This window comes from Capsicum annuum, chromosome 1 (assembly GCF_002878395.1).
Source record: "Capsicum annuum cultivar UCD-10X-F1 chromosome 1, UCD10Xv1.1, whole genome shotgun sequence".
Taxonomy (NCBI): domain Eukaryota; kingdom Viridiplantae; phylum Streptophyta; class Magnoliopsida; order Solanales; family Solanaceae; genus Capsicum; species Capsicum annuum.
The window spans coordinates 20730205-20754677 of NC_061111.1; the positions used below are offsets into that span (position 1 = coordinate 20730205).

The 24473-nt window shown below is 34.4% G+C and overlaps 1 protein-coding gene across 1 annotated transcript; it reads left to right on the top strand.

The window, feature by feature from the left end:
- The first annotated feature begins 1095 nt into the window (after positions 1–1095).
- On the top strand, positions 1096–8825 carry LOC107868470 (UPF0481 protein At3g47200-like). Its single transcript, XM_047395044.1, has 2 exons — positions 1096–1119; positions 7270–8825. Exon 2 carries the CDS (start codon positions 7289–7291, stop codon positions 7949–7951), a length of 663 nt encoding a protein of 220 aa, XP_047251000.1. The 5' UTR covers positions 1096–1119; positions 7270–7288; the 3' UTR covers positions 7952–8825.
- Positions 8826–24473: the final 15648 nt, after the last annotated feature.

Below are 24473 nucleotides of genomic sequence, written 5' to 3' on the forward strand. Positions count from 1 at the left end.
CATTGAGATTGATTGTCACTTCACCCATCATCATTTACAGCTCGGGACCATATCGCTTCCTTTTGTTCCATCGTCTTTGCAGATTGCTGACCTTTTTACGAAGGCTCAGTCGGCGTCTCGATTTCGTTTTTTGTGTGACAAACTCTCAATGCTTATTGCTGTTGCATTGTGAGTTTGAGGGGGGATGTTAGCCCATATGTTATTGGGCCTTTAGTTTATGGACCTTTAGGTTATTGACTATGTATATATATAGCCTACTTTTGTTTTAGTTAGTTTTCATGCTTTTCAGATTATATTGTAAACCTTAGCCTTTCTTTCTTTCAATAAAGTTCTATTAACACTAAGCACCCAGGATCCCTGAATCCCGAGTTCGCCACTACACCTGAGCTGAAAAAAGGTACTGAAAAAATAGATGTTCAGCAGTCTCAATTGCATCATTAGATAGCACGCACACATTGGTCGTCATCAAGGCAGCCTCATTTAGCCAGTTTTGCCTTAGCTTGGTAAGAAATCTACCAGAAGTATAGAATAAAGTCCACTTAATTGGGAGGTGTTGTATTATTGCAAATCAACTGCCTCCACTCCACTTTTTATACTACACATATAGTTGTTTTGTGGAGAATTTCATAGCCGCTACAACATAAAGTATACTTTCTCTATATATTACTGCAACTTGTTTCGGCTTAAATTTGAGCAGGTGTGTCAAATATTAAATAATGTTTAATTTGCTGTGAATTTAGACATAGGATCTTTATTTTATTTTTTAATTTTAAAAAAGTTATATTTAATAAGTATATAAAAAATACTATGTCATAGTAGTACTTAACAACGCAAAATATCTAAAAAATATTTTACAATTATGATTAAGAAAATATCCTTTACTTGTCCACATTGTAACTATGAGAAATAAATTGAAATGAAAAGAATGTGTATATATATATGTATGTATGTATCTTTGTATATTTTGAAGCACTCCAATGACACGTTTAACATTTATTCTTTACTGTGAAACCAAGGTTTGAAATATTCCATCCCGTATCATTTAAAATATGGCTAGCTTACATATCCTTGAATTATATATTAAACATCTCAAGTTCTCAACAGGACAGCATCATACTGGTACGTAAATGTGTTCTTAAAGCATTAATAATTCTTTTCATTTTTTGTCTCTTTTAAGTGATGAATTCTAAATTTTTTAAATAGAAAGATGCCTAGAAGATTTTTGTAAATTCTTCTTTAATTCTTCCTTTAATGTCGAGGGATTATATATTATTTAATTAAAAGAAAACTCTCTCTCTCTCTCTAAAGCTAGCCCACTATATCTTTTTCAGAATGTGGAGAAATCAAAATTGATCACAGGAATTATATTTATCGTAATCTTATTTTTGCAAAGTGATCATAATAGAAACTTGAAGAAGAATTATAAAATTTCTTTCTTTGTTACCTTACTCTAATTTTGTGCTATTCATTTTGAAGTTATTCATGAATTTAGTTTAAAGATTTATTTATGCCTGGGGCAAGACGTTTACGATTAATTCATTGACAGTGTTATAATCTGAAGAAAATGAAGCATATGATGTATTTATATGTGAATGATCATTTTGTGCCAATTTTCATATTGCACATAATATTACACTATTTATTTCAACCAGAACTTTTTCAATTTATGGTTTCAACTTTAAATTATTATGTTTACAGTGGTTTTATTAACCCTTACATATGATCGACATGGAATGCAAAGACTAAGTTATAAAATAATTATAAAATAAACTTGGTGTGAAGCATATTTCTTCATTTTATTCAGCTGATTATTTTATTTTACATGTTACACCACATTAAGTTGATAGCTCATAAATTTATAACGAGGAGATTAAATACGGGAGCTTTACACACGTAATCAGCTAGATTCGTTGTTTAAATTATACTTATGTTTTCTATTTTAAATTTATGTAATTGGTTAATCCACTATTTAGATTAATTCTTAATTTAAAAAATCACTCGAAAGAAAAATATTAAATGCAACAAAGCGCACAATAATGTGAAAAATAATCCTACAATGTTATAAAATAAGAAAGAATAAAGAAGAAGAGTAGAGAGAATAGAGAGAGTGATTCTTATTACTTCTCTTGAGGGATGAGAGATCATTAGATTGTAAATACAATGAACAAAACCCCTCTATTTATAGAAAAAATTTACTCCTAGTCTGAGTAAAAGACGAATGCTTCAAATTCTAATAGATATCAAAGTAGATCTTGATAGATCTTGATAGACATTCACTATAATGTAAATATATTTATAACACTCCCCCTTGAATATCTAGATAGATAATGTGACTCGTTAAAATCTTACTAGAAAAAATTCAGTAGGAAAAAAATCTAGTGAAAGAAAAAGAGTCCACATCTCTATCAATACGCATATAGGCTGCCTCATTAAAAACCTTACAAGGAAAATCCAGTGGGACAAAACCTTGAAAGGGAAAAAGAGTACAACACGTATTTGCTCCCCCTAATGAGAACATCCTTGAACTTTTGCATCCCGATCTTAGGCAGCATCTTCTTGAAAGTTGAAATTGGAGAAGATTTGGTGAATAAATCAGTCACATTGTCAGTTGAACGAATCTGTTGCACGTTAATATCATCATTCTTTTGTAGCTCATGTATGTAGAAAAGCTTTGACAAAATGTGCTTCGTTCTATCTCCATTTATGAATCCTCTCTTAAGATGTGCTATGTATGCTGAATTATCTCTGTATAAAATTGTGGGTAGATTGTCATATTTCACACCACATTTTTCTCGAATGAGATGTATCATGAACCTTAACCATACACATTCTCGGCTTGCTTCATGAATAGCTATTATCTCAGCATGATTCGATGAAGTGGCTACGATAGAATGCTTTGTATATCTCCAAGATATGACAGTACCACCACATATGAACACATAACCTATTTGAGATCGAGGCTTATGCAGGTCAGATAAGTACCCAACAACAGCATGACCAATAAGATCGGGACTGCAATCTTTAGAATAAAATAAGCTCATGTGTTTTATCCCATTTTGATGTCTCATAGTAGGAGCAGAAATATACCTTGCCAACAAATTGACTAAAAAGGCTATAGGCCTTGTAGTATTTGCAAGGTACATGAGTGCATCAATTGCACTAAGATATGGTAATTCATAACCAATCCAGTTCGATATATTTTGAATTTTAGCAAATAATCTATTGCTTTGAAAACTCTCCAAAAGTTTCAATGATGTTCAAGCAATAAGCTTATACAATATAAAGATTATAAATAAGTTTCCCAGAAACTTTTATATGCTTCAAGCTGTTTGAATCCTGAAAAGTTTTCACATAAGTTTTGTCAAGTGACAATATTCAACATTTCATAAGTGACATCTTCAAATATCTGGACTGCAAATCAAATAAGTTTTATACTTATTAAGATGCATCCTTTCATGTCACTTGATAAATGTTTCTACGTCAGCATGCTTAAATAAATGTAGAATTTAGATCCTCATAATCTTTCACAATATTGCGCCAATATTGTGTCAAATATATTGATGATATATCATTTCGTATCGGTTCACAATGCGACATAATATTTTGAGATCTCATCACTTCATTATTTTCAGGCATATGAACCTTACATAAGGTTTCATGAAGTGTCATATCGTAGGCTCTTCAAGAGTTCATTGCTTTCTTATTATGATTATTTGCTCCTTATTTTTCAAGGACTATTTCATTTGGAATCGATTAGTCTACCACGCTTCACGCATGCATAGACTCTGTCCTTTAGGAACACAGAATAAGAGCACTTGCGCTTTATATAAGCTGCTTTCGACATTTGACTTGAATTATCTTTTGAATAAGGATCTAGTGATAATTCCTAATATATTTCACAGCGCTTATAATCTCCCCCTTATGTTAGAAAAACTAACATACATCCTCTACTTTTTTGAGTAATCCATCTTTGTGCATTATGGTATATTCATTAATCGTATACGCACATTAAAATTATTAGATGAAATAATTGGTTCTTGACCTTGAACCAATTGAGAGGGAAGAAATAATCATAATTTATTGGTCCAATGCATACAAGTGTTATTGTATACAACATATCATATTTCAGATCAACACATGAAGCTTTGTTCTAATTAGCGATGGTTTAGCTATTTATCAAATGCATTCAATGTCAAACCATCATCATCAAGATAACTTTCTTGATTGCACAATCTGAAAATTATGCTCAATTTATATTGAACAAGTAACTTATGAATGTCAAACGTAGGTTGACCATGAATGTACATGTGATCATCTTATTGATACATCTTTTCAACATATCACATGATAGATGAACGGACCCTTATTCACCTTTTATTCTTTTCAGATTTTGAGGGACCTAATCCTAAAATTAGTTGGTCCAACCAACTTATCATGAGAACAAGCAACATTAAAATTCATGAAGAATTTTCTAATTCTTCAATATATGCTCAATACTCAGTATGCACATCTTCGGGATATCACAATCGTTCATGTCAACTTATGAACTTTTAATCTAGTAAACTCCAAGTTTACCATGATATGTATTTTTGCTTTAGTAAATTTCAGATTTGCTATTATATGAATAAATTTCAGATTTACTACTTCAGAAGTAGATTTCAAAATTATTCAACCTCTTTCGGAGGTGAGTTTGTGATACAATCACAATCAAGTGCACGTTTGCATTAATAAGTTTCTCATTCCCCAGGAATCGAATATAATCGTTCGTTAAGCCTATCAAATTATGATAGCTTATAACCTCTTTCAAGATTTTGCTACTTCAGAATCAAATCGAGACATACATATGATGTAGAGAATTTTTCTCTAGTATATCTTATAATCATATAAGCGTATGAAAATATCGTCACTTTTGATGATCATTATCATATTGTCCCTCCACGTGTATATTCGTGCATTTAATCACTTGTCTTATTTCAGACATATTATGCACTGCTACCAAATACACCTCAAGAATGAAGTAAGTTGTCATATTTTAGACTTATCATATATTGTTACCACATTCACTTCATGAAATGGAGCATATTCAATGGGTCGAATTTCATGACTTTTCATTAAACACCCATTATTTTGCCTTAGCCATCATAATATCATCAATATGGTGTATTGAGATTCAAACTCAACATCTTATCCATATAAAGGCGTCTTAGGCATGAATCGATGGGACTTGAGCCCAACATATTATCATCCTTTTTGATAATATTATTTTTGAGGAATAACTTTAAAATATAAATGGTTCCAAACCAATTATTTTTCCTCAAATCCAATAATAATTATATTAATAGTAGCAGAAGAAAGATAACATAAAGAATTACTAACCTTGAAATCCTTCATTATAATCCCACCTTGTTTGTCAGAGTCTCGTGCTGATAACGTGTTATAAAATAAGAAAGAATAAAGAAGAAGAGTAGAGAGAATAGAGAGAGTGATTCTTATTAATTCTCTTGAGAGTTGAGAGATCATCAGATTGTAAATATAATGAACAAAACCCCTCTATTATAGGGAAAATTTACTTCTAGTCTGAGTAAAAGACGGATGCTTTAAATCCTAATAGATATTAACGTAGATCTTGATAGACATTCACTATAATGTAAATACATTTATAACATACAATATATAGTTTGTTGATTTTTTTATAAATAAATCACATTTTTATTCTTCCTCGAGAAATATTAGCTTCCTTGTGTGTATGTAGGCGTGCATTAAGTTTTATGATTACGTGTGATATCCCAGCTTACATGTACGTCGGGACAAGTTGTACTGTTATGATCAGAATAAAATATCTCATATGGCAAAACACATGAAAGATATTGGGTACATAAGTAATCAGATTTTTCATTCTAGAGACACATTTAAGTTTAGGCTGGCAATATCACTAGTTGGCTGGACCTTTACATAATGTCTCATTAATCAAAATCAACATATAATTAAAAAGAGATAATACATCCAAAACCCTTCAAACTTGTCTGTCCAACTTACTTTAGCTCTTAAACTAACCTTCTATTTATTTAACCCCCTTAACATCTTTAAAATGAATTAATTTCAACCCTAATGCTGACGTGACATTTTTTTTTAAATCCCTCCTTCCTCACCCATCCCACCCGCCAACACCCCCACCCCACTCCTCCCTTCAACTGCCATATCATCTACCAGTCCCCTCCCCCCACCCACCAGTCGCCCCTCCTATCAAAGCTGCCCCTCCCCCTCTAATTTCTCCTTCTTTAATTCGTTAGATCAATAAAAAAAATGAAATTGAATTTGAAATTAAAAAATCTACATGTTTGATTGTTGATTTGGTCGAATTTATCAAGTGGGTTGAATTTTTTATCACTATTTTATGATAGTTTTTGATGATGGTGATGGCGTTTTCCGACGAAGATTCGCCGAAAAATCTGTGGGTGTGTGTGTGTACAGGTGTGGTTGTATGGGGGTAGATGGTGGTGTGGCTGTGGGGGGTGGACGGGGGTGGATGGGGGCATGATTGTGTGGGGGTAGACGGGGGTGTATGGGGGTGGATGGTGGTGTGGCTGTGTGGGGGTGGACATGGATGGATGGTGGTGTGGCTGTGTGGGGTTGGATAGGGGTGTGGCTGTGTGGGGGTGGATGGGGTATGTGTGCAGGTATGGCGGTTGCGGGGAGGGAGGAGAGGGGTGGTTATGAAGAGGATGGAAAATGGGGGGTGGGGGTATTTTTTTTATTTAAAATATTTTATATATATTTAAAAATATGTATATATAAATAAAATATTTAAAAAATACTTTATTTATGTGGCTCCGACGTGGCGTGACTTGGCGCTGATGTGTCAGCGAGTGTGATGCACTTTCTGTTATGAGAGTGATATTATATATTAAGGGGTGAATTTAATACACTTTAAAGATGTTAATGGGATAAATAAATAGAAGTTTAATTTAAGTGTTAAAGTGAGTTGAACGGACAAGTTTAAGAGGTTTTGATGTATTATCTCAATTAAAAATAATGTGACCAATTATTTTGTTGTTGAGACTATTCTATTAGTTTTAATTTGGTTTACTACTTAAGTCACTATTCTATATATGTGTGTAAACAAAGTATATCTATATTGATCATTGCAGTAGAGTAACTAGGTCGTCATGGATTGGATACACTAATTAATTTATTATTTGAGGATTGACCTCCTCACTTTCTTTATATCTAACTTAAAATCGAAATTGAATTACTTGTTGCTGTACGTAGCGGATCAATCAAAAGAGAAATGTCGTCTGAGAATCCAATACAAATGATGGCACATTATAAATCTTCAATCATACAAATGGTTCCATATTTTATGAGGGAAGAGAATAAGGAAAATAGTGATGATTATGAACCAAATGTGGTTTCACTTGGGCCTTACCACCACGGAAAGGAGAAGCTCAAGTTCCTTGAGGAATATTTCAAGCCTATGGCCGTTGAACTGTTCATTGGAAACAGTAGTGTAGGCGAAGACGACTTAATGGTTGCAATTCTAGGAGAAATTAGGTGTGCTAAGAGTTGTTACCTGCAAGAATTCACCAGTAAGTACAGTGATGAAGAATTTGCTCGAATGATGCTTCGTGATGCATGTGTCAATCTAAATGATATTGGACCAACGGAGGGCCATGTGTTATATAAAAAATTCTGGATGATTCAGCATCTTGGTGCTGTTGTTTATGCCAACATTGGACGTGACATGTATTTGCTTGAGAATCAGGTACCTTTCCAGATTCTCAAGACGTTATTTTTTTTCATATATAATACTCATGATGGAGATAAATTTGTAGAGAACGTGGAAAATTTTTGCTTTAAAATATTCTTCCATGACAGAGATATTGAAAAACCTATGACACCAATCATTTGGGGAGGGAACCCCTTCACCTTCTTGAAATTTTTCGAAGAGTAGCTGTCACAGGCCTGGATTACGAAAGTACAGCACTTGCAAATCGCAGAAGTAGCAGCTGCTGCTGCGATATCAATAGCTTGATATCGTGCCTCGGATGCAGAACCGAAGAATCATCAGTTAATAGTACTGAGTGGGACGTGTTTCGTTTTGTGACAGATCTGAAATCAAAGGGCATCTATTTGAAGGCCAGTGGGATTAAATCACTCAAGGGTGTAAGGTTTAATCCCAGTAGTAATATGTTTCAGACTGCCTATCTCAAGCTCCCAAGCTGGCAAGTTACAGTGTACACCAGAGTGTTTTTCATGAACATGATCGCGTATGAGTTCTCTCCCTATTTTGAAATGACTAAAGATGTGGCCGCTTACGTGAGACTCATGAAGCTCCTGGTGGTTTCAACTGATGATGTGAAGGAGCTGCGAGAGCAGAAAATCATAGTAAATAATTTAGGAATTGATGACGCACAAGTGGTTCAACTGTACAATGTTTTGAAAACTTATGAGACATTCGATGACGACAAATTTTTCCGGGTTGTCAAGAGAGATATGGAAGAGCACATAAAGAACAAAGCCAAGACTTGGATGGCTGAACTCAAAGCTCAATTGAGAACTAATTATTTTAACAATCACTGGTCCATAATTGCTTTCGCTGTCACTATTTTCATCATCTGCTTAGATATTATCCAGACTTACTGTGCAGTAGTACGTACATCCTAATGCTGCTGCTGATAATCAATCTTCTTCACGAAAGGAAGATTTTGATTTCTCTTTCATATTATTTTTGTGTGTTGATCGAATCATACCATCATCCATGCAGTTGGTCTATATATGTTTGTGTTTATCGTGTGGTGCATTGTTGCTTTTTAATTCGATCTAGTTGGACGTATGCTTGTAATAAATAATACATTTTTTTTAAGTACTACTCCCATCTGTTTCATTTTAGTTTGATTAGCACGAAGTTTAAAAATAATAAAGGAGACTAAATATTATCTATATTTATATACTATATTCAAAGTAATATTATGTATATTTATATCTATGCTATATTAAAAGTGTAAAGATAATTAGAAATGTGATTCGAACATTTACCCTTCGTTAAATGTTATTTATATCTATATCTAAATATTAGACTAAATATTATCTATATCTATATCTAGATATTTTTTGAAGAATTTTGTGTAAAGATTCAATTTAATCGCATGTTCTAATATCTTAATTATTGTAGTTTCTGTTTTGTTACTATCTACTATTTTTCTGATTAATATAGATGGTAGATGAATGTTTATTTTGTTATAGTTTATATGTGGTAGATGAATATTAAGGAATTTTTATATAAAAGTTAGATTTAATCGTATTGTTTTGTTGTAGTTTTTAATCTATTACTATATGTTGTCTTTATTATTATCTTTTATGTGATAGTTCACATGACACGATTAAGGTATTGACAGGGGCGGAGCTACCCATTAGATAGGGGGTTCATCCGAATTCCTTTCGACGAAAAATTATACTATATTTACATGGTTAAAATAATACTTTTATGCATATTTAATAGAAAGATGTTGAACCTATTCGATTAGTTCGTATGTTCACTTGTAAATCCCTTAGAAAAAATCCTGGTTCCATCAATGGGTATTGATACTTCACATTCACCATACCTGAATGCATAAAGCTGCTCAAGGTGATATTTCTTCTTTTATTGAGGCAACTAAATGAAAAGAGATTCACTATTTCAAGAAATTTATTTTTTTTACAAAAATAATTTTATAATTCTAATACACGGATTAGAATTATTTACACGACTTTTTAAAAATTGTATACCCATTCACACATGAGATGCAAATGTAAAACGCGTATTACATGCTACAATGTACAAAAGCATGAAGATATACTTGGTGAAAAGGTTTAATTTTGGTTAGAATAAAGCATTTAGTACTCTTCTTAATCATGATTAAATTTGTCACAATACACTTCAACTTCACATAAGTTCTATTATCTCTTGAACTAATTTTAACGTATTTTTATCAACCTTTTTAGTTAACGTGACACCTTTTTAGACGGCGTAACACCTTTGATGTGGACCCTATTTTTATATAATAAAAGTGTCACATCAACATAAAAGGGTGATAAAAACTAAACAAAAGGGTGATAAAAACTACACTAAAATTGAGTTCAGGAGATAATAGGATCCATGTGAAGTTGAAGTGTGTCGTAGCATCTTCGACCATAATTCGGGATATGAATGATTATCTCTTTTTCTTATATTTAGAACTTTAAAATAAAATCAACTAAATTTTTATTACTAATCTTTTTTATTTGAGCAAATTTAAGATTGAATGAAATTTCAAATTGATGTCCATTCACTCGAAAATTCATATGAAAAACATATATGTGATGTTAGCCATAGATAAGAAGTCTTTTCATTTTATATTCGCAAATATTATAAATAATTATTGTCAATAAGGAGCAATATAAATATTTAATACATAAAATATTAGAGTAAATGAATGTTGGAACATCCCTTAGCGTGACTATCTTCTGTCTTTAAAGTCAATTACTATTTTCTAATAAATTATTTTTTTATATATTTTATATATTGATTAAAGGTCTGACATGAGCACATGTGCAACGCACGTATACTTGACTAATAATGTTAAATTACAGACTTGGATATTCAAATGTTCTTTTTCTTTTCTTTTTTTGATAAAAAAATATGAAAGATTACCATTAACAAACATCAAGATATACAACCTAAAGAGCCACCAGTGTTCTGGGAAAAAACAGCTAGAGTTCAAGGAAGCACCACATCTAAGTACACAATTATTGTATCAAAGTGCTAAACTTCTGTGCTCTCTTTGAGCCTCTAAGGCCTAAGCATCTCTATTCTCTCCCTCTCTTCTTGTTGTACTTGTACATTAACAAATCCTACATTAGTATTCACTTATTGAAATATCTTCCTATTTCTAGCTTGTCATGTGTGGTAAATCAGAGCTTTGTATACTGTTGCAACAACTTCTTTCCGGAACAATTTCCATCTTCATCTTTTGATCCATTGAAAGGTTTCATAACAATTCTTGTTGTCGAATTTGATTCTAATCAATGCCTTCAAACAGTCCTTTACCTCTGCTGTCAATTTGCAATTCAATTCAAATGTTCTTTAAAGAGAAAAGATATAAAATTATCCCTAAACTTATTCGACAAATTTACTTTAGACCTTTAAATCTACAAATATTTATTTACCCCTTCCTCCCACAACAACAACTTTAAAGTGAATTAAATTTAACCCTAATCTTTTATTCTGTTTTATTTCGTTTTCCTTACTATCCATTTTTCTGTTTCCTTAAATGCCTTTTTAAAATTTATACTTTCTCCGTTTTATTTTATGTGTCGCCTTTTGACCGGATATGGAGTTTAAGAGATGAGTGATGACTTTATAAAGTTTATAAAATTGCTTCTCTTAAAGTTTAATCTAGTAAGGATAAAATGAGAATGTTGCCATTAAATAATTACCAAGTAAGGAAAGATGATATTCTTTTTTGGATGAATTAAAAAGAAAATGATGACACATAAAATAGAACGGAGACAATATATATTAATTAATTAATTCTTAAAATTATGTGAGCCCATTTTCTTTAACAAAGAGCTCCATTAGACATGATCCCAAATTAAATCTAACTTCTTTCAATAATTGCAGCCGAAGGATTGAAAGGAATTTCTTTCATAAAAATGGCAGTCAAAAATTTCTCCAAGCTTGACATATTTCATCAATAACGTTTGTGTCTACATCAAAAGTAAAAGGTTCACGCTTATTGTCTTAAAAATATAAAATTTTCTTAAAGTTTCAGTAACCCATTATTCGATTTTCAATTATTTGTGGTGCAAATGATGGATTCTATCAGTTTTTTTTATCATAGCCTTTATTTTTTATTTGAGCTGCCAAGAGAAAAGTGGCTATCAAAAAATTTAATTAATGAGTTTGAAGTTGCAAGAGTTTTAATGAGAAATTTGCAGCTACTAAATGTTTGCCTTCATAATGGTATTGTGAAGTTTATGTCAACACTTCTATTGGAGTTGATGCTGAGTTCGTAAAATTAATGGCAATAATAATGAAGAAGTTGAAGAATAGTGTAGTGAATTGCTTAGGACTAGTGGAATAAAAATGGTAGGATTGGATAGAGGATGAAAATGGAAGAACAAAGGTACAATAGTTTACTTCAATGGAGAAGACAATCAAAGGAAGATACGGTGGTGGGCTGCAATGGAGAAGACAATCAAATATAAAGAAAAGTATAAACAACATAAATCCCTTCCTAAATAAAACTTATTACATGGAATCCTGATATACTTTCTCTCTCCGAGGTTATGAAAAATACATATACATATATGAGGTTATCTATTTTGCCTACAATTAAGAAAATAAAATTTGATACCATTATTATCTCACATAATTAATGTCATTATTTAATGCACTAATTTTATGGACGCATAAAAATAGTAATTGATATTCAAATTCAAAATTATTCTGATACATCACCACAATTATTATCCCTGCTATTGCATTTTTTTTATCCAGAATCTTTCAAATTGCAATACAAATTCAAAAAACATAAATCCTTTCTTAAATGAAACTATTACATGAAATCCCTGATATACTTTCTCTCTCTCAGGTTATGAAAAATACATATACACTAGTCCGTACCTTATATGTTACTACAGTGTATGAGATTATTTGTTTTGCCTACAAGAATATAAAATCTGATATCATTATTATCTCACATAATTAACGTCATTATTTAATGCACTGATTTTATGAATGCATGAAAATAGTAACTGATATTCAAATTCAAAATTATATTGATACATTACCACAATTGTTATCCCTGCTATTGCATTTTTTGATCTGGGATCTTTCAAATTGCAATACAAATTCAAAAAACTCGTAATACATCTGTTTCTTTTCGTCTGCCAACATCGCTATGAACATCTCTATATTGTTGAGACATTCAGATTCTTGGTCGTCCGAAATTCTTTATGAACAATGCAAAAGTGATAATATTATTGTTTCAGAAAGTGTAACATTCTTGAAATTGATCTCGATGATTGCTACGGAACTAAATATCGATGAAGGTCGGGAAAAATTGAATTGAAGTACATCGTTGAATGTAATTCGTCTCCTATTATTATAAGGAGCGATAATGGAGTTAGAGTTTACATTGAGTTGAAGAAAAGTTTTTCAGGATTTGTGAACTATCCTTTGTGTGTTTCAACGTTTGACAAGTCAAATAACGAGATAAAGTTCAATTGTGAAATCGGTGCTGCTATTTGTATTGAAGGAACTGATTCTAATTCGCGTACGCTAACAGTTGTTGAAACGCAAAATCAGTATTCCTTATACGTTTCAGAATTTGAAGTGAAAAACTTCATTACTGATTGCAAGAATACCAAAATAAAGGTTGATCAGCTTTACAAAGACAAAGCTACCCTTGTTGCGGTAATGGTGAAATATCGTTTAACGAATGACTTCAACACCAAAGCGAAACGATCTGACAAACAAAGGTATGAACAAAATTTAAATAATAAACTTTCGAATGGTTAAAGTTTTGTTATAATTTAACAAAACGTAAATAGAAGATTTCTTATTCGAATTCTATTTGATTTGTTTGGTATAGTTGTTTTCTTGTATGTATCGTATAATATTATACGTTGCTCACAAATGTATAGGAAGTTTTATGTCTTATGTTTACAAATAAATTCCAATAGAGTTGTGTTGTTGCCGCTACTTTAAGTATTTTTGTATGTTGATACCTTAAACTTTAACAATATAAAAAAATTACTCTAAAGTAAGGATATGATATGTATTGTATTGTTTGTTAATAATTATATTTAGAAAATTGGATGATTAGTGTATTGTAAGTTATCATACATTCAAATTTTTGTATGATGAAATTGGTGAATTGATAATTGAGCATGTAATTCAAACATGAATATTATATCTATATTGTAATACATTGTTTACCTGTTTATATTTGATGCAGTTATGTCCCGCACTGTCGTAATAAAGATTGCAAATGGGTCCTCAAAGCATCTTGTATGAATGAATTGGATGTGTTTGTGATTCATATATTTGATTCGGAATATACTTGCCATCTTAGTGACCGAGTATTGAATAACTTGACTGCTACAACAACTTTTGTGAGTGAATTTACTGCACCAAATTACTTAATCACAAAGAATACACACACAAGCGGACATAATTGAAGAGATGGACGTTTATGGAGTTGATATTAGCTATATGAATGCATGACGCTCAAAAGAAACAACAATTACGATGCTTAGAGGTGGTTCAGCTGAAGGATATCGAAAAATGCCTCGATATATTTATATGCTAAACAAAGTGTATCCTGACTCCCACATTAGGATGCATAAGACCACGAATAATGAGTTTAAATACTTGTTTATTGCCTTAAATCCAATGATTAGGGGTTTTCAATTTTGCTGGTCTGTTGTAGTTGTTGATGGTGCCTATTTAAGTGGACCATACAAAGAAACATTTCTATCGGCAAGCACACTTGATGGATGGTGCAGGTGTTATGTTTCTTTTTTGTTTTACCCTTTTAACATATTCACATATATATGCTTTAGAACTGCTTATACATACGCTGTTATGTATAAGGATTTCTGTAAATGCTTAAGTACAAAATATATGTTATACGTTCAAATAATTTATTGGGTTACTATTATATTTATTTACTTAGGTTGTATTCTGCCATTAGCGTACGAGGTTGTGGAAAAACGTGCGTTGTATCGTATTGGGTTATTTATGAAAAAATGTTTGCATGAATTTTAGGAAAAGTAAAGACAGACTTAGTGACTTGTACTATTGTAATGACCCTACAAATTTATAAATTTGTTTTGTTTTAACCCACCTTGTATTTTTTAAATATTTTTTTTTTTTGTAATGGGTCAAACTGATATTTTCTTTAACTCTTAGACTTATGTTTAAGAATAAATTTTAATAGGAAGGATTTACCGTATTTATTAAAAGTAAGGTCAGATATATTGAAAGATGGGATACAAAAGTTAGCTTAGGATTTCTCTCATCGCGTAGAAGGAAAAGAAGAAAAAAAAAAAAGCGACCGCTTCAGGTTAGATAAGAATTTTTTTTTTTTTAGTGAAATTACTTCTGCAACTTTGTTCATAATAATGTTAAGGTGGATTATAATAATGATTACTAAATAATTGTCTAATGATACCCTTTTTGTCTTCATTAAGGCTAAGAAGAAAACGTTAGGCGGAGTAGCTTGCGGAGAATTCTTTTCTGTCTTATTATATTAGGAGTATGTGAATTGCTAACAAGTAAAGGGTGGCATATCATGCCATTATTGGCATTAGCAATATGCTTTGGAGTTTTGAAATTAACAATTGTTACTTTCATAGTAACGACGTAATAATAATTATGTCATAAATCATACTGAGGATAACATTAAAATAGGTTGAGAAATTGAGGTTTAGGTCAAAGATTTTTAGAGTAAGAATTTATAAAATAAGTGTTATTAGATCCATATTTTTATGGGAATTATGTATTTGAACACATTTTGATTGTTCAGAAGCTTTACGTAAGGGCGAGTTGGTTGATTGATGCTTGGTTTCGGTTTGAGGCAAGTTGAGACCTTCCTTAGACTCTTTTTTCAAAGTACTTATTTAAATATTTTTTAGTTATGTGTAATGGGAGTAATGGGAATTGGGGGTCCCGTATAGGTGATTGTGACTAGCATCTATGCGGGTACCGGTGTTGTTTGAGGGAATAAAATAAGTTAATTGTATGTTTAAACTTTTTTTTCCTATTTGCTAGCCCGATGAACTGATTTGTTATGGTAATTAAATTATTGAAAAAGCTAGCTAATGATGATACTCTCACTTGATAGGTTGAGTTGACTTTGAAATTGACGTCTGATCTAGTTTTAAGATACGAAGTGCTTTGCTTGACTTTATTGATGATTTGGGGTCGGAGTTGCACGCCTGCACATCATGCATTGCTTTTGATATGGGATTGAAGTGCACGCCTGGACAGTATTATATATATTTATTGAGATCGAAGTGCACGCCTACACAGTATTATATATATTTATTGGGATCGGAGTGCACACCTATACAATATTATATATATTTATTGGGATCAAAGTGCACACCTGCACAGTATATTTATTGAGATCGGAGCGCACACCTGCATAATATATATATATATTGAGATTGGAGTGCACGGCTGTACAGTATATTTATTGGGATCGGAGTGCACGCCTGCACAGTACATGGACCTTGTGAGTCCCCCATAGGTCCTGACCGTGAAGCCATTACTCGGCAGACGTGTACACAACATATGCATTGCATTGATTTATTTGGTTCAGATTGGTTGAAGTGTGTTTTTTGATCTTGTACTTACTGTATATGTGTTATTTATTTCACTATATTGAGAATTTCTTGAATTGTGTATGATATCCTTATGACTGTTAAACTTGACTGTTCAGTTGGATTAGGATAGTTTTTCCTAAGTACAGGTTGTATGTTTGTTTTTAGATGATTTACATGGTGTCACTTGTCACCACTTTGAATTAGGGTCGGTCGACGATGCTTGCTGAGTACATGTGGTTTCGTATATACTCTTATTTTTTTGTACCCTATGTGCAGGTACAAATCCGACGACCTTCGGATATTGATTCCTGTGGTTCTTTCTTTGCTAGTATCATTGGAGATTTGAGGTGCTGCTACTGGATTTAGAGACTACTGAAATCTCTTTCAGCCTTGTTCTTATGCATTTTTCATATTTTGAAAGACTCAAACTTTCTTTTGGTTCTGTATTTAGTAGCTTGTATTAGTGACTTCCAGACCTGGGATTATCTATGATTTTTTTTCTAGTCTATTAATCTACTTATGAGATTATTCGGGATTGGTTATGTTCTTATTGTCTTCTGCTTATGTGAGTTTGGATGTTGTTCTTGGAATTGGGTATTTGGCTTACCTATCACGGGGGATGGAACAGGTTCCATCACGGTCCTAAATTGGCCTGTGACAGAGGGTATCGGAGCCCCAGATTCATTGGTCTTACAAATACAAGCTGAGTCTAGTAGAGTCTCGTGGATTGGTGCGGAGACATCCGTTACTTATCTTTGAGAGGCTATAGGACTTTAGGAAACATTCAGTTTATTCTCTCTTATCGTGCAATATTGATATTTTAACTTTAAATACTGAAATTATTGTCTTATTCTCTCACAGATGGTGAGGACTCGTGCACCTCGGGTAGTGGTCAGGAGCCTCCACCAGCCCCCAAGTCGATTGCTCAAGAGGGTATACCTAGATAGGGTAGGAGACACGGTAGGGGCAGAGGTCATGGTAGAGAGAGAGCTCAAGGAGCTGCTCAGATTCCTGGTAGGGCAGAGTCTCTCGAGGTTGAGTTCGAGGTAGGTGATGATGGTATTCAGGTTCCAGATGATGATGTAGGCCCAAGTTAGGCATCACCAGGGTTTGTTACTGTATTGCATCTTCAGAATACCTTGGATAAAATGTTGGGTGTTTTGGAGATTGTAGTTTAGGAAGGCGAATCACTTGGTACTCCGCAGGGTTCACATGTTAGGGTGGGGGTGCCAACCCCAGATCAGTAGCCTATTCTGATCTATCAGGGTTTAGTAGTTTAGCTAGCACTGAGGTATAATGATATGCCGTTACTAGGGGTTGGAGCTACCAGTAGAGGTATGATAGTTATGTCTGATGAGGAGCAACAATGGTTTGAGAGGTTTAGGAAGATGGACCCACCACAGTTTCAGAGTGATTTATGTGAGGATGCCAACGAGTTTCTGGTCAGTTGCCACGAGAGACTTTAGAGTGTGGGATTGGTTGACTCCTATGGGGTTACTTATACTGCCTTACAGATGCGTGGTCCTGTCAAGCAGTGGTGGCACTTTTATATTGACACCAGGCTAGCAGGTTCTCCACTAATGACTTGGGCTATATTTTTGCAGGCCTTTCTTGATAGATTCGTTCCTCGTAGCTTGAGGGAGGAGCGCCGGCACCAGTTTGAGAATTTGAAGTAGGAGGGCATTTCTGTGGCTGAGTACGAGAGACTATTTTATGCCTTAGCCTATTATGCTATGGTTATCTTGCCAGACGAGGTTGAGATGATCAAGAGGTTTATGAGGGGTTTGACACTTAGGAGGATTAGAGAGACTGTGTTTGCTATAGCCTAATCTGGGGCTTCTCTTCAGAGGGTGGTTGAATCGGCAAAGGAGTTTGAGTTGATGCATCGTGAGGCATATTGGGATCGGAGGGACAAGAGGTCCCGCACTTTAGGTCAATTTAATGGTACCTCATTGGAAGGTAGGGGTTCTTTCAGAAGAGATTTTCACCCTCAGCATGGTACACCAATTCAGGCAGCGATACAGACAACAGAGGGTGGATATTCAGGTCAGATTTCTTATGGTTCGGGACAAGCTTCACATGGATTATCTCAGCGGTTTTCAGGCCGTGGTGGCCATACCAGATATTCGGTTCCTTCTCAGCAGTTGATGGCTCCTAAGTCTTGTTATGAGTATGGTAGTCAGGATCATCTTTGGAGAGATTATCAAACATACAGGCAGAGGTGTCCACAACAGAGTTATCAGGCCTCTATTAGAGCAACAACACTCCCAATTAGGGGTAGAGGCAGATCTCAGGGATGTAGAAGTGCACTACCAGCTGGTAGAAGAAGTGACTCAACCAATGGATGACAGAGCTCATTGTTATTCCTTTCCAGGAAAGCCCAAGGCAGAGTCTTCTGATGCAGTCATTACAAGTATCGTCTCTGTTTGTCATTTACCTGCTTTAGTATTATTACATCCTGGTTCTACTTTCTCCTATGTGTCTGCATACTTTGCTTCCAGCTTTGACATGAGTCGTGAGTCTATGGTCGTGCCTATTCGTATTTCTACTCTAGTAGGTGATTCCTTAGTGGTGATCGGGTATACCGATCTTACATTATTTCTATTTTGGGGCGTGATACTTGGGTAGATTTTATTATCCTGGATATGTTTGTCTTTGATGTAATTTTAGGCATAGATTTCCTTTCTCCTTATCATGCTATCGTGGACTATCATGCCAAGACAATTACTTTAGCCATGCCTTATCACCCTAGATTAGAGTGGAGCGGTGTTTGGAGTTCATATCCTAAGAAGGTGATTTTATTCATTCAGGATCAACGATTAGTTGAGGAGGGTTGTCTATCATATTTAGCTTATGTTCGTGATACTGGTACTGAATCACCTTCTTTAGAGTTAGTGGAGTTGGTTAGAAATTCCATAAATGTATTTCCTACTGGTCTTCCAGGTGTTCTTCCTAATAGAGATATTGATTTTGGTATTGATCTGGAGCCGGGCACTAAGCCCGTTTCTATTCCTCCTTATAGGATGGTGCCAGTTGAGCTAAAAGAATTAAAAGATCAGCTTCAAGACTTGTTAAGCAAGGGGTTTATTCGACCAAGTGTATCACATTGGGGTGCTCCAGTATTATTTGTAAAGAAGAAAGATGGGTCTATGGGAATGTGCATTAATTATCGGTAGTTAAATAAAGTGCCAATCAAGAATAAGTATCCTCTACCACGTATTGATGACTTATTTGATCAGCTTCAGGGTGCTTCTGTGTTTTTGAAGATTGACTTGAGATTGGGGTATCATCAGTAGAAGATTTGAGCTTTGGACATTCCTAAGACTACTTTTTGGAGTAGATACGGCCACTATGAGTTCTTAGTTATATCCTTTAGGTTGACTAATGACCTAACAATGTTTATGGAGTTGATGAACAAGGTGTTTCGGCCTTATCTTAATTTTTTTGTGATTGTGTTCATCGATGATATTTTGGTGTATTCTAAGAGAAAGGCAGATCATGCAAAATATTTGAAGATGGTACTCCAGAGGTTGAGGGATGAGAAGCTATATGGCAAGTTTTCAAAGTGTGAATTTTAGCTCAGTTCTGTGGCATTCTTGGGACACATGGTGTCCAAAGATGGTATTATGGTCTATCCGGCCAATGTTGAGGCAGTTAGGAATTGGTCACGACCTACTTCACCCTTAGATATTCAGAGTTTTATTAGGTTGGCAGTCTATTACAGGCGATTTGTGCAGGGTTTCTCTTCTATTACAGCTCCTATGACTCGATTGACTCAGAAGAATGTGGCTTTTCAGTGGTCAGATAAGTGCGAGGAGGGCTTTTAAAAGCTCAAGACTTTATTGACTTCAACTCTTATCTTGACCCTACCTATTGAAGATGAGGGCTTCATTGTGTTGTGTGATGCTTTCGGTATTTGTTTGGGTGGTGTGTTGATGCAAAAAATAGGGTGATAATGTATGCTTTGAGGCAGTAGAAGCCACATGAGAAGAATTATCCTACTCATGATTTAGAGTTACAAGCAGTTTTATTTATATTGAAGCTGTAGTGACACTATTTGTATGGAGTTCATTATGAGGTGTACACTAATCATCGCAGCCTTTAGTATATCTTCAAATAGAAGGAGTTGAATTTGAGGCAGCGTAGATGGATAGAGTTATTAAAAGATTATGCTATGACTATCCTGTATCATCCGGACAAGGCCAATGTAGTGGTAGATGCCTTGAGTAGGAAGGCAGCTAGTATGGATAGTCTTGTATTGTTGAGTGTAGAGGAGCGACCATTAGCCGGAGAGGTTTAACGGTTGGCTAACCGTTTTGTGCGTCTTGGTATTTCTGAGTCAGGTAGAGTTTTGACATATGTGGAAGTGAGGTCCCGATTGATAAAGCAGATTTAAGATTTTCAGTTTGAGGATGAAAAGTTATGTATTATCAGGGATAAGGTGATGCGAGGTGAGGCTAAGGAGGCGATTTTGGACCAGGGAGGTGTTTTATGGATTAAGAGGCAAATTTGTGTTCCTAGAGTGGGTGATTTGACTAGATATATTATGGAAGAGGCCCATTGTTTGCGCTATTCCATTCATCCAGGTGCGGTGAAGATGTATCATGACCTTTACCAACATTACTGATGATGTGGGATAAAGAGAGATATTGCAGAGTTTGTGGCTAAGTGTTTGAATTGCCAACAGGTGAAATATGAGCACAGGAGGTCAGGTGGTTTTCTTCAGAGGATGCCCATTCCCGAGTGGAAGTGGGAGATATCACTATGGATTTTGTAGTTGGGTTGACTCAGACCTTCGGGAAGTTTGATTCTGTTTGGGTGATTGTGGACAGGTTGACCAAATCAACCCATTTTGTACCTGTAAAAATGAGCTATAATGCAGAGAAATTAGCTAAGATTTACATTCGTGAGATAGTTCGATTGCATGGTGTGCCTATTTCCATCATTTCAGATAGAGATACTCAGTTCACTTCAAACTTTTGGCATACTTTGCAGCGGGAGTTGGGTACTCAGTTGGATATGAGTATAACATTTCATCCGCAAACAAATGGCCAGTCAGAGCGGACTATTTAGGTGTAAGAGGACATGTTGCGGGATTGTATGATGGATTTTGGGGGTAAATGAGATCAGCTTTTGCCCTTAGTGGTGTTTTCTTATTATAATAGCTACCACTCTAGTATTCAGATGGCTCCGTTCGAGGATTTGTATGGTAGAAAGTGTAGGTCCCCAGTTGGATGGTCTGATTCTTTTAAGGTTAGACCTTGGGTTACTGATTTGTTGAGATATTTGATAGACCGAGTGAGATTGATCTAAGATCAGCTCTTGGTGGCTCAGAGTAGACAGAAGAGCTATGCAGACATGAGGGTCCGTGACTTGGAGTTCATGCAGGGCGAGCGGGTTTTGTTAAAGGTATCACCCATGAAGGGTGTGATGAGGTTTGGGAAGAAAGGAAAGCTTAGTCCGAGGTTTATTGTCCCTTTTGATATTCTTCAGCGTGTTGGTCTAGTTGCTTATGAGTTGGCTTTGCCATCGGGTCTTTCAGCCGTACATCTAGTTTTTCATGTTTCTGTTGAAGAGGTACCATCTAGATGATTCACATGTGATTCAGTGGGACTCAGTGAGTCTGGATCAGAATCTGACATTTGAGGAGGAGCCTATATCTATCTTGGTTAGGCAAGTTAGAAAGTTAAGATCTCTGTGAAGGTGCAGTGGAGGCATCGTCCTGTCGCTGAATCCACTTGGGTGGTAGAGTTCGACATACGGAGTAGATATCTGCATCTCTTTGATAGTTAAGGTACCTTCTTCCTCTTTACGTTCGAGGACGAACGTTTGTTTTAGTGGTGGATGGTAATGACCCTGCAAATTTATTTTATAAATTTGTCCTGTTTTAACCCACCTTGTAATTTTTAAACATTTTTTTTAGTAATGGGACAAACTGATAGTTCTTTTTAACTCTTGGGACCTATGTATAAGAATAATTTTTAATAAGAAGGATTTACCATATTTATTAAAAATAAGATTAGATATATTGAGAGATGGGATACAGAAGTTACGCTTAGGATTTCTCTCATCAGCGTAGCAGGTAAAGAAGAAGAAAAAAGGCGACGACTTCAGGTTAGATAAGTAATTTTTTTTTTAGTGAAATTACTTCTGCAACTTTGTTCATATTAATGTTAAGGCGGATTATAATAATGATTACTAAATAATTGGCTAATGATTAACCTTTTTTGTCTTCGTTAAGGCTAAGAAAAAAAACGTTAGGCAGAGTAGCTTGCGGAGAATTATTTTCTGTCTTAATATATTAGGAGTATGTGAATTGCTAACAAGTAAAGAGTGGCATATCATGCCATTATTGATATTAGCAATATGCTTTGGAGTTTTGAAATTAACAATTGTTAGTTTGACAGTAACGGCATAATAATAATTATGTCATAATCATATTGAGGATAACATTTAAAATAGGTTGAGAACTTGAGGTTTAGGTCAAAGATTTTTAAAGTAAGAATTTACAAAATAGGTATTATTAGATCCATATTCTTATGGGAATTATGTATTTTAACAGATTCTGACCGTTCAGAAGCTTTACATAAGGGCAGGTTGGTTGATTGATGCTTGGTTTCGGTTTGAGACAAGTTGAGACCTTTCTTAGACTATTTTTCAAAGTGTTTATTTGAATATTTGTTAGTTATGTGTAATGAGAGTAATGGGAATTGGGGGTTCTGTATAAGTGATTGTGACGAGCATCTATACAGGTACCAATGTTGTTTGAGGGAATAAACTAAGTTAATTGTATGTTTAAACTTTTTTTCCCTAGTTGCTAGCCCAGTGAACTGGTTTGTTATGGTAATTAAATTATTGAAAAAGCTAGCCAATGATGATACTCTCACTTGATAAGTTGAGTTGACTTTGAAATTAACGTCTGATCTAGTTTTAAGATACAATGTGCTTTGCTTGACTTTATTGATGATTAGGGGTCGGAGTTACATGCCTGCACATCATGCATTGCATTTCATATGGGATCGGAGTGCACATATGCACAATATTATATATATTTATTGGGATCGAAGTGCACGCCTGCACAATATTATATATATTTATTGAAATCAGAGTGCACGCCTGTACAATATGTGTATATATATATATATATATATATATATATTGGGATCGAAGTGCTTGCCTGCACAGTATATTTATTGGGATCGGAGTGCACGCCCGTACAGTACATGAACCTTGTGAGTCCCCCATAGGTCCTGACCTTGAAGCCATTGCTCGGTAGGTGCATGTGTACACAACATATGCATTGCATTGATTCATTTGGTTCAGATTGTTTAATGTGTGTTGTTGATTTGTACTTACTGTATATTGATATTTATTTCGCTGTATTGAGAATTTCTTGGATTGTGTATGATATCCTTATGACTGTTAAACTTGACTATTCAGTTGGATTAGGATAGTTTTTCCTGAGTGCAGGTTGTATGTTTGTTTTTAGATGATTTCTGTGGTGTCACTCGTCACCACTTTGAATTAGGATCGATCGACGATGCTTGTTGAGTACTCGTGGTTCCGTACTCACTCTTGCTTCTTCTACACCTTACGTGTAGGTACAGATCCGACAACCTCCAGATATTGATTTCTGTGGTTCTTTCTTTGCTAGCATCATTGGAGATTCGAGGTAGCTGCTACTGGCTTTAGAGACTACTGAAATCTCCTTCAGCCTTGTTCTTATGCATTTTCCGCATTTTGATAGACTCAAACTTTCTTTTGATTCTGTATTTAGTGGCTTGTATTAGTTACTTGCAGATTTGAAATTATCTATGATTTGTTTTTTTAGTCTATTAATCTTCTTATGAGATTATTTGGGATTGGTTATGTCCTTATCGTCTTCTACTTATGTGAGTTTGGATGTTGTTCTTGAAATTGGATATTTGGCTTACCTATCACGGAGGATAGAATAGGTGCCATCACGGTCCCGTATTTGGACCGTGACAATTATTCTATGACTAAAGCTTTTAGAAAAGAAGATTTTGATTTCATTATGTCTAAGGTTGCTAAGATTGATCATAGGGTTAAGGAATATCTAGAAGAAGCTGTCTATGAAAAATGGTCTCAAAATCACTCAC

What these genes read in the sequence shown, in the direction of transcription:
- LOC107868470 (XM_047395044.1), top strand. Translation starts at nt 7,289, where the DNA reads ATGTCGTCTGAGAATCCAATACAAATGATGGCACATTATAAATCTTCA.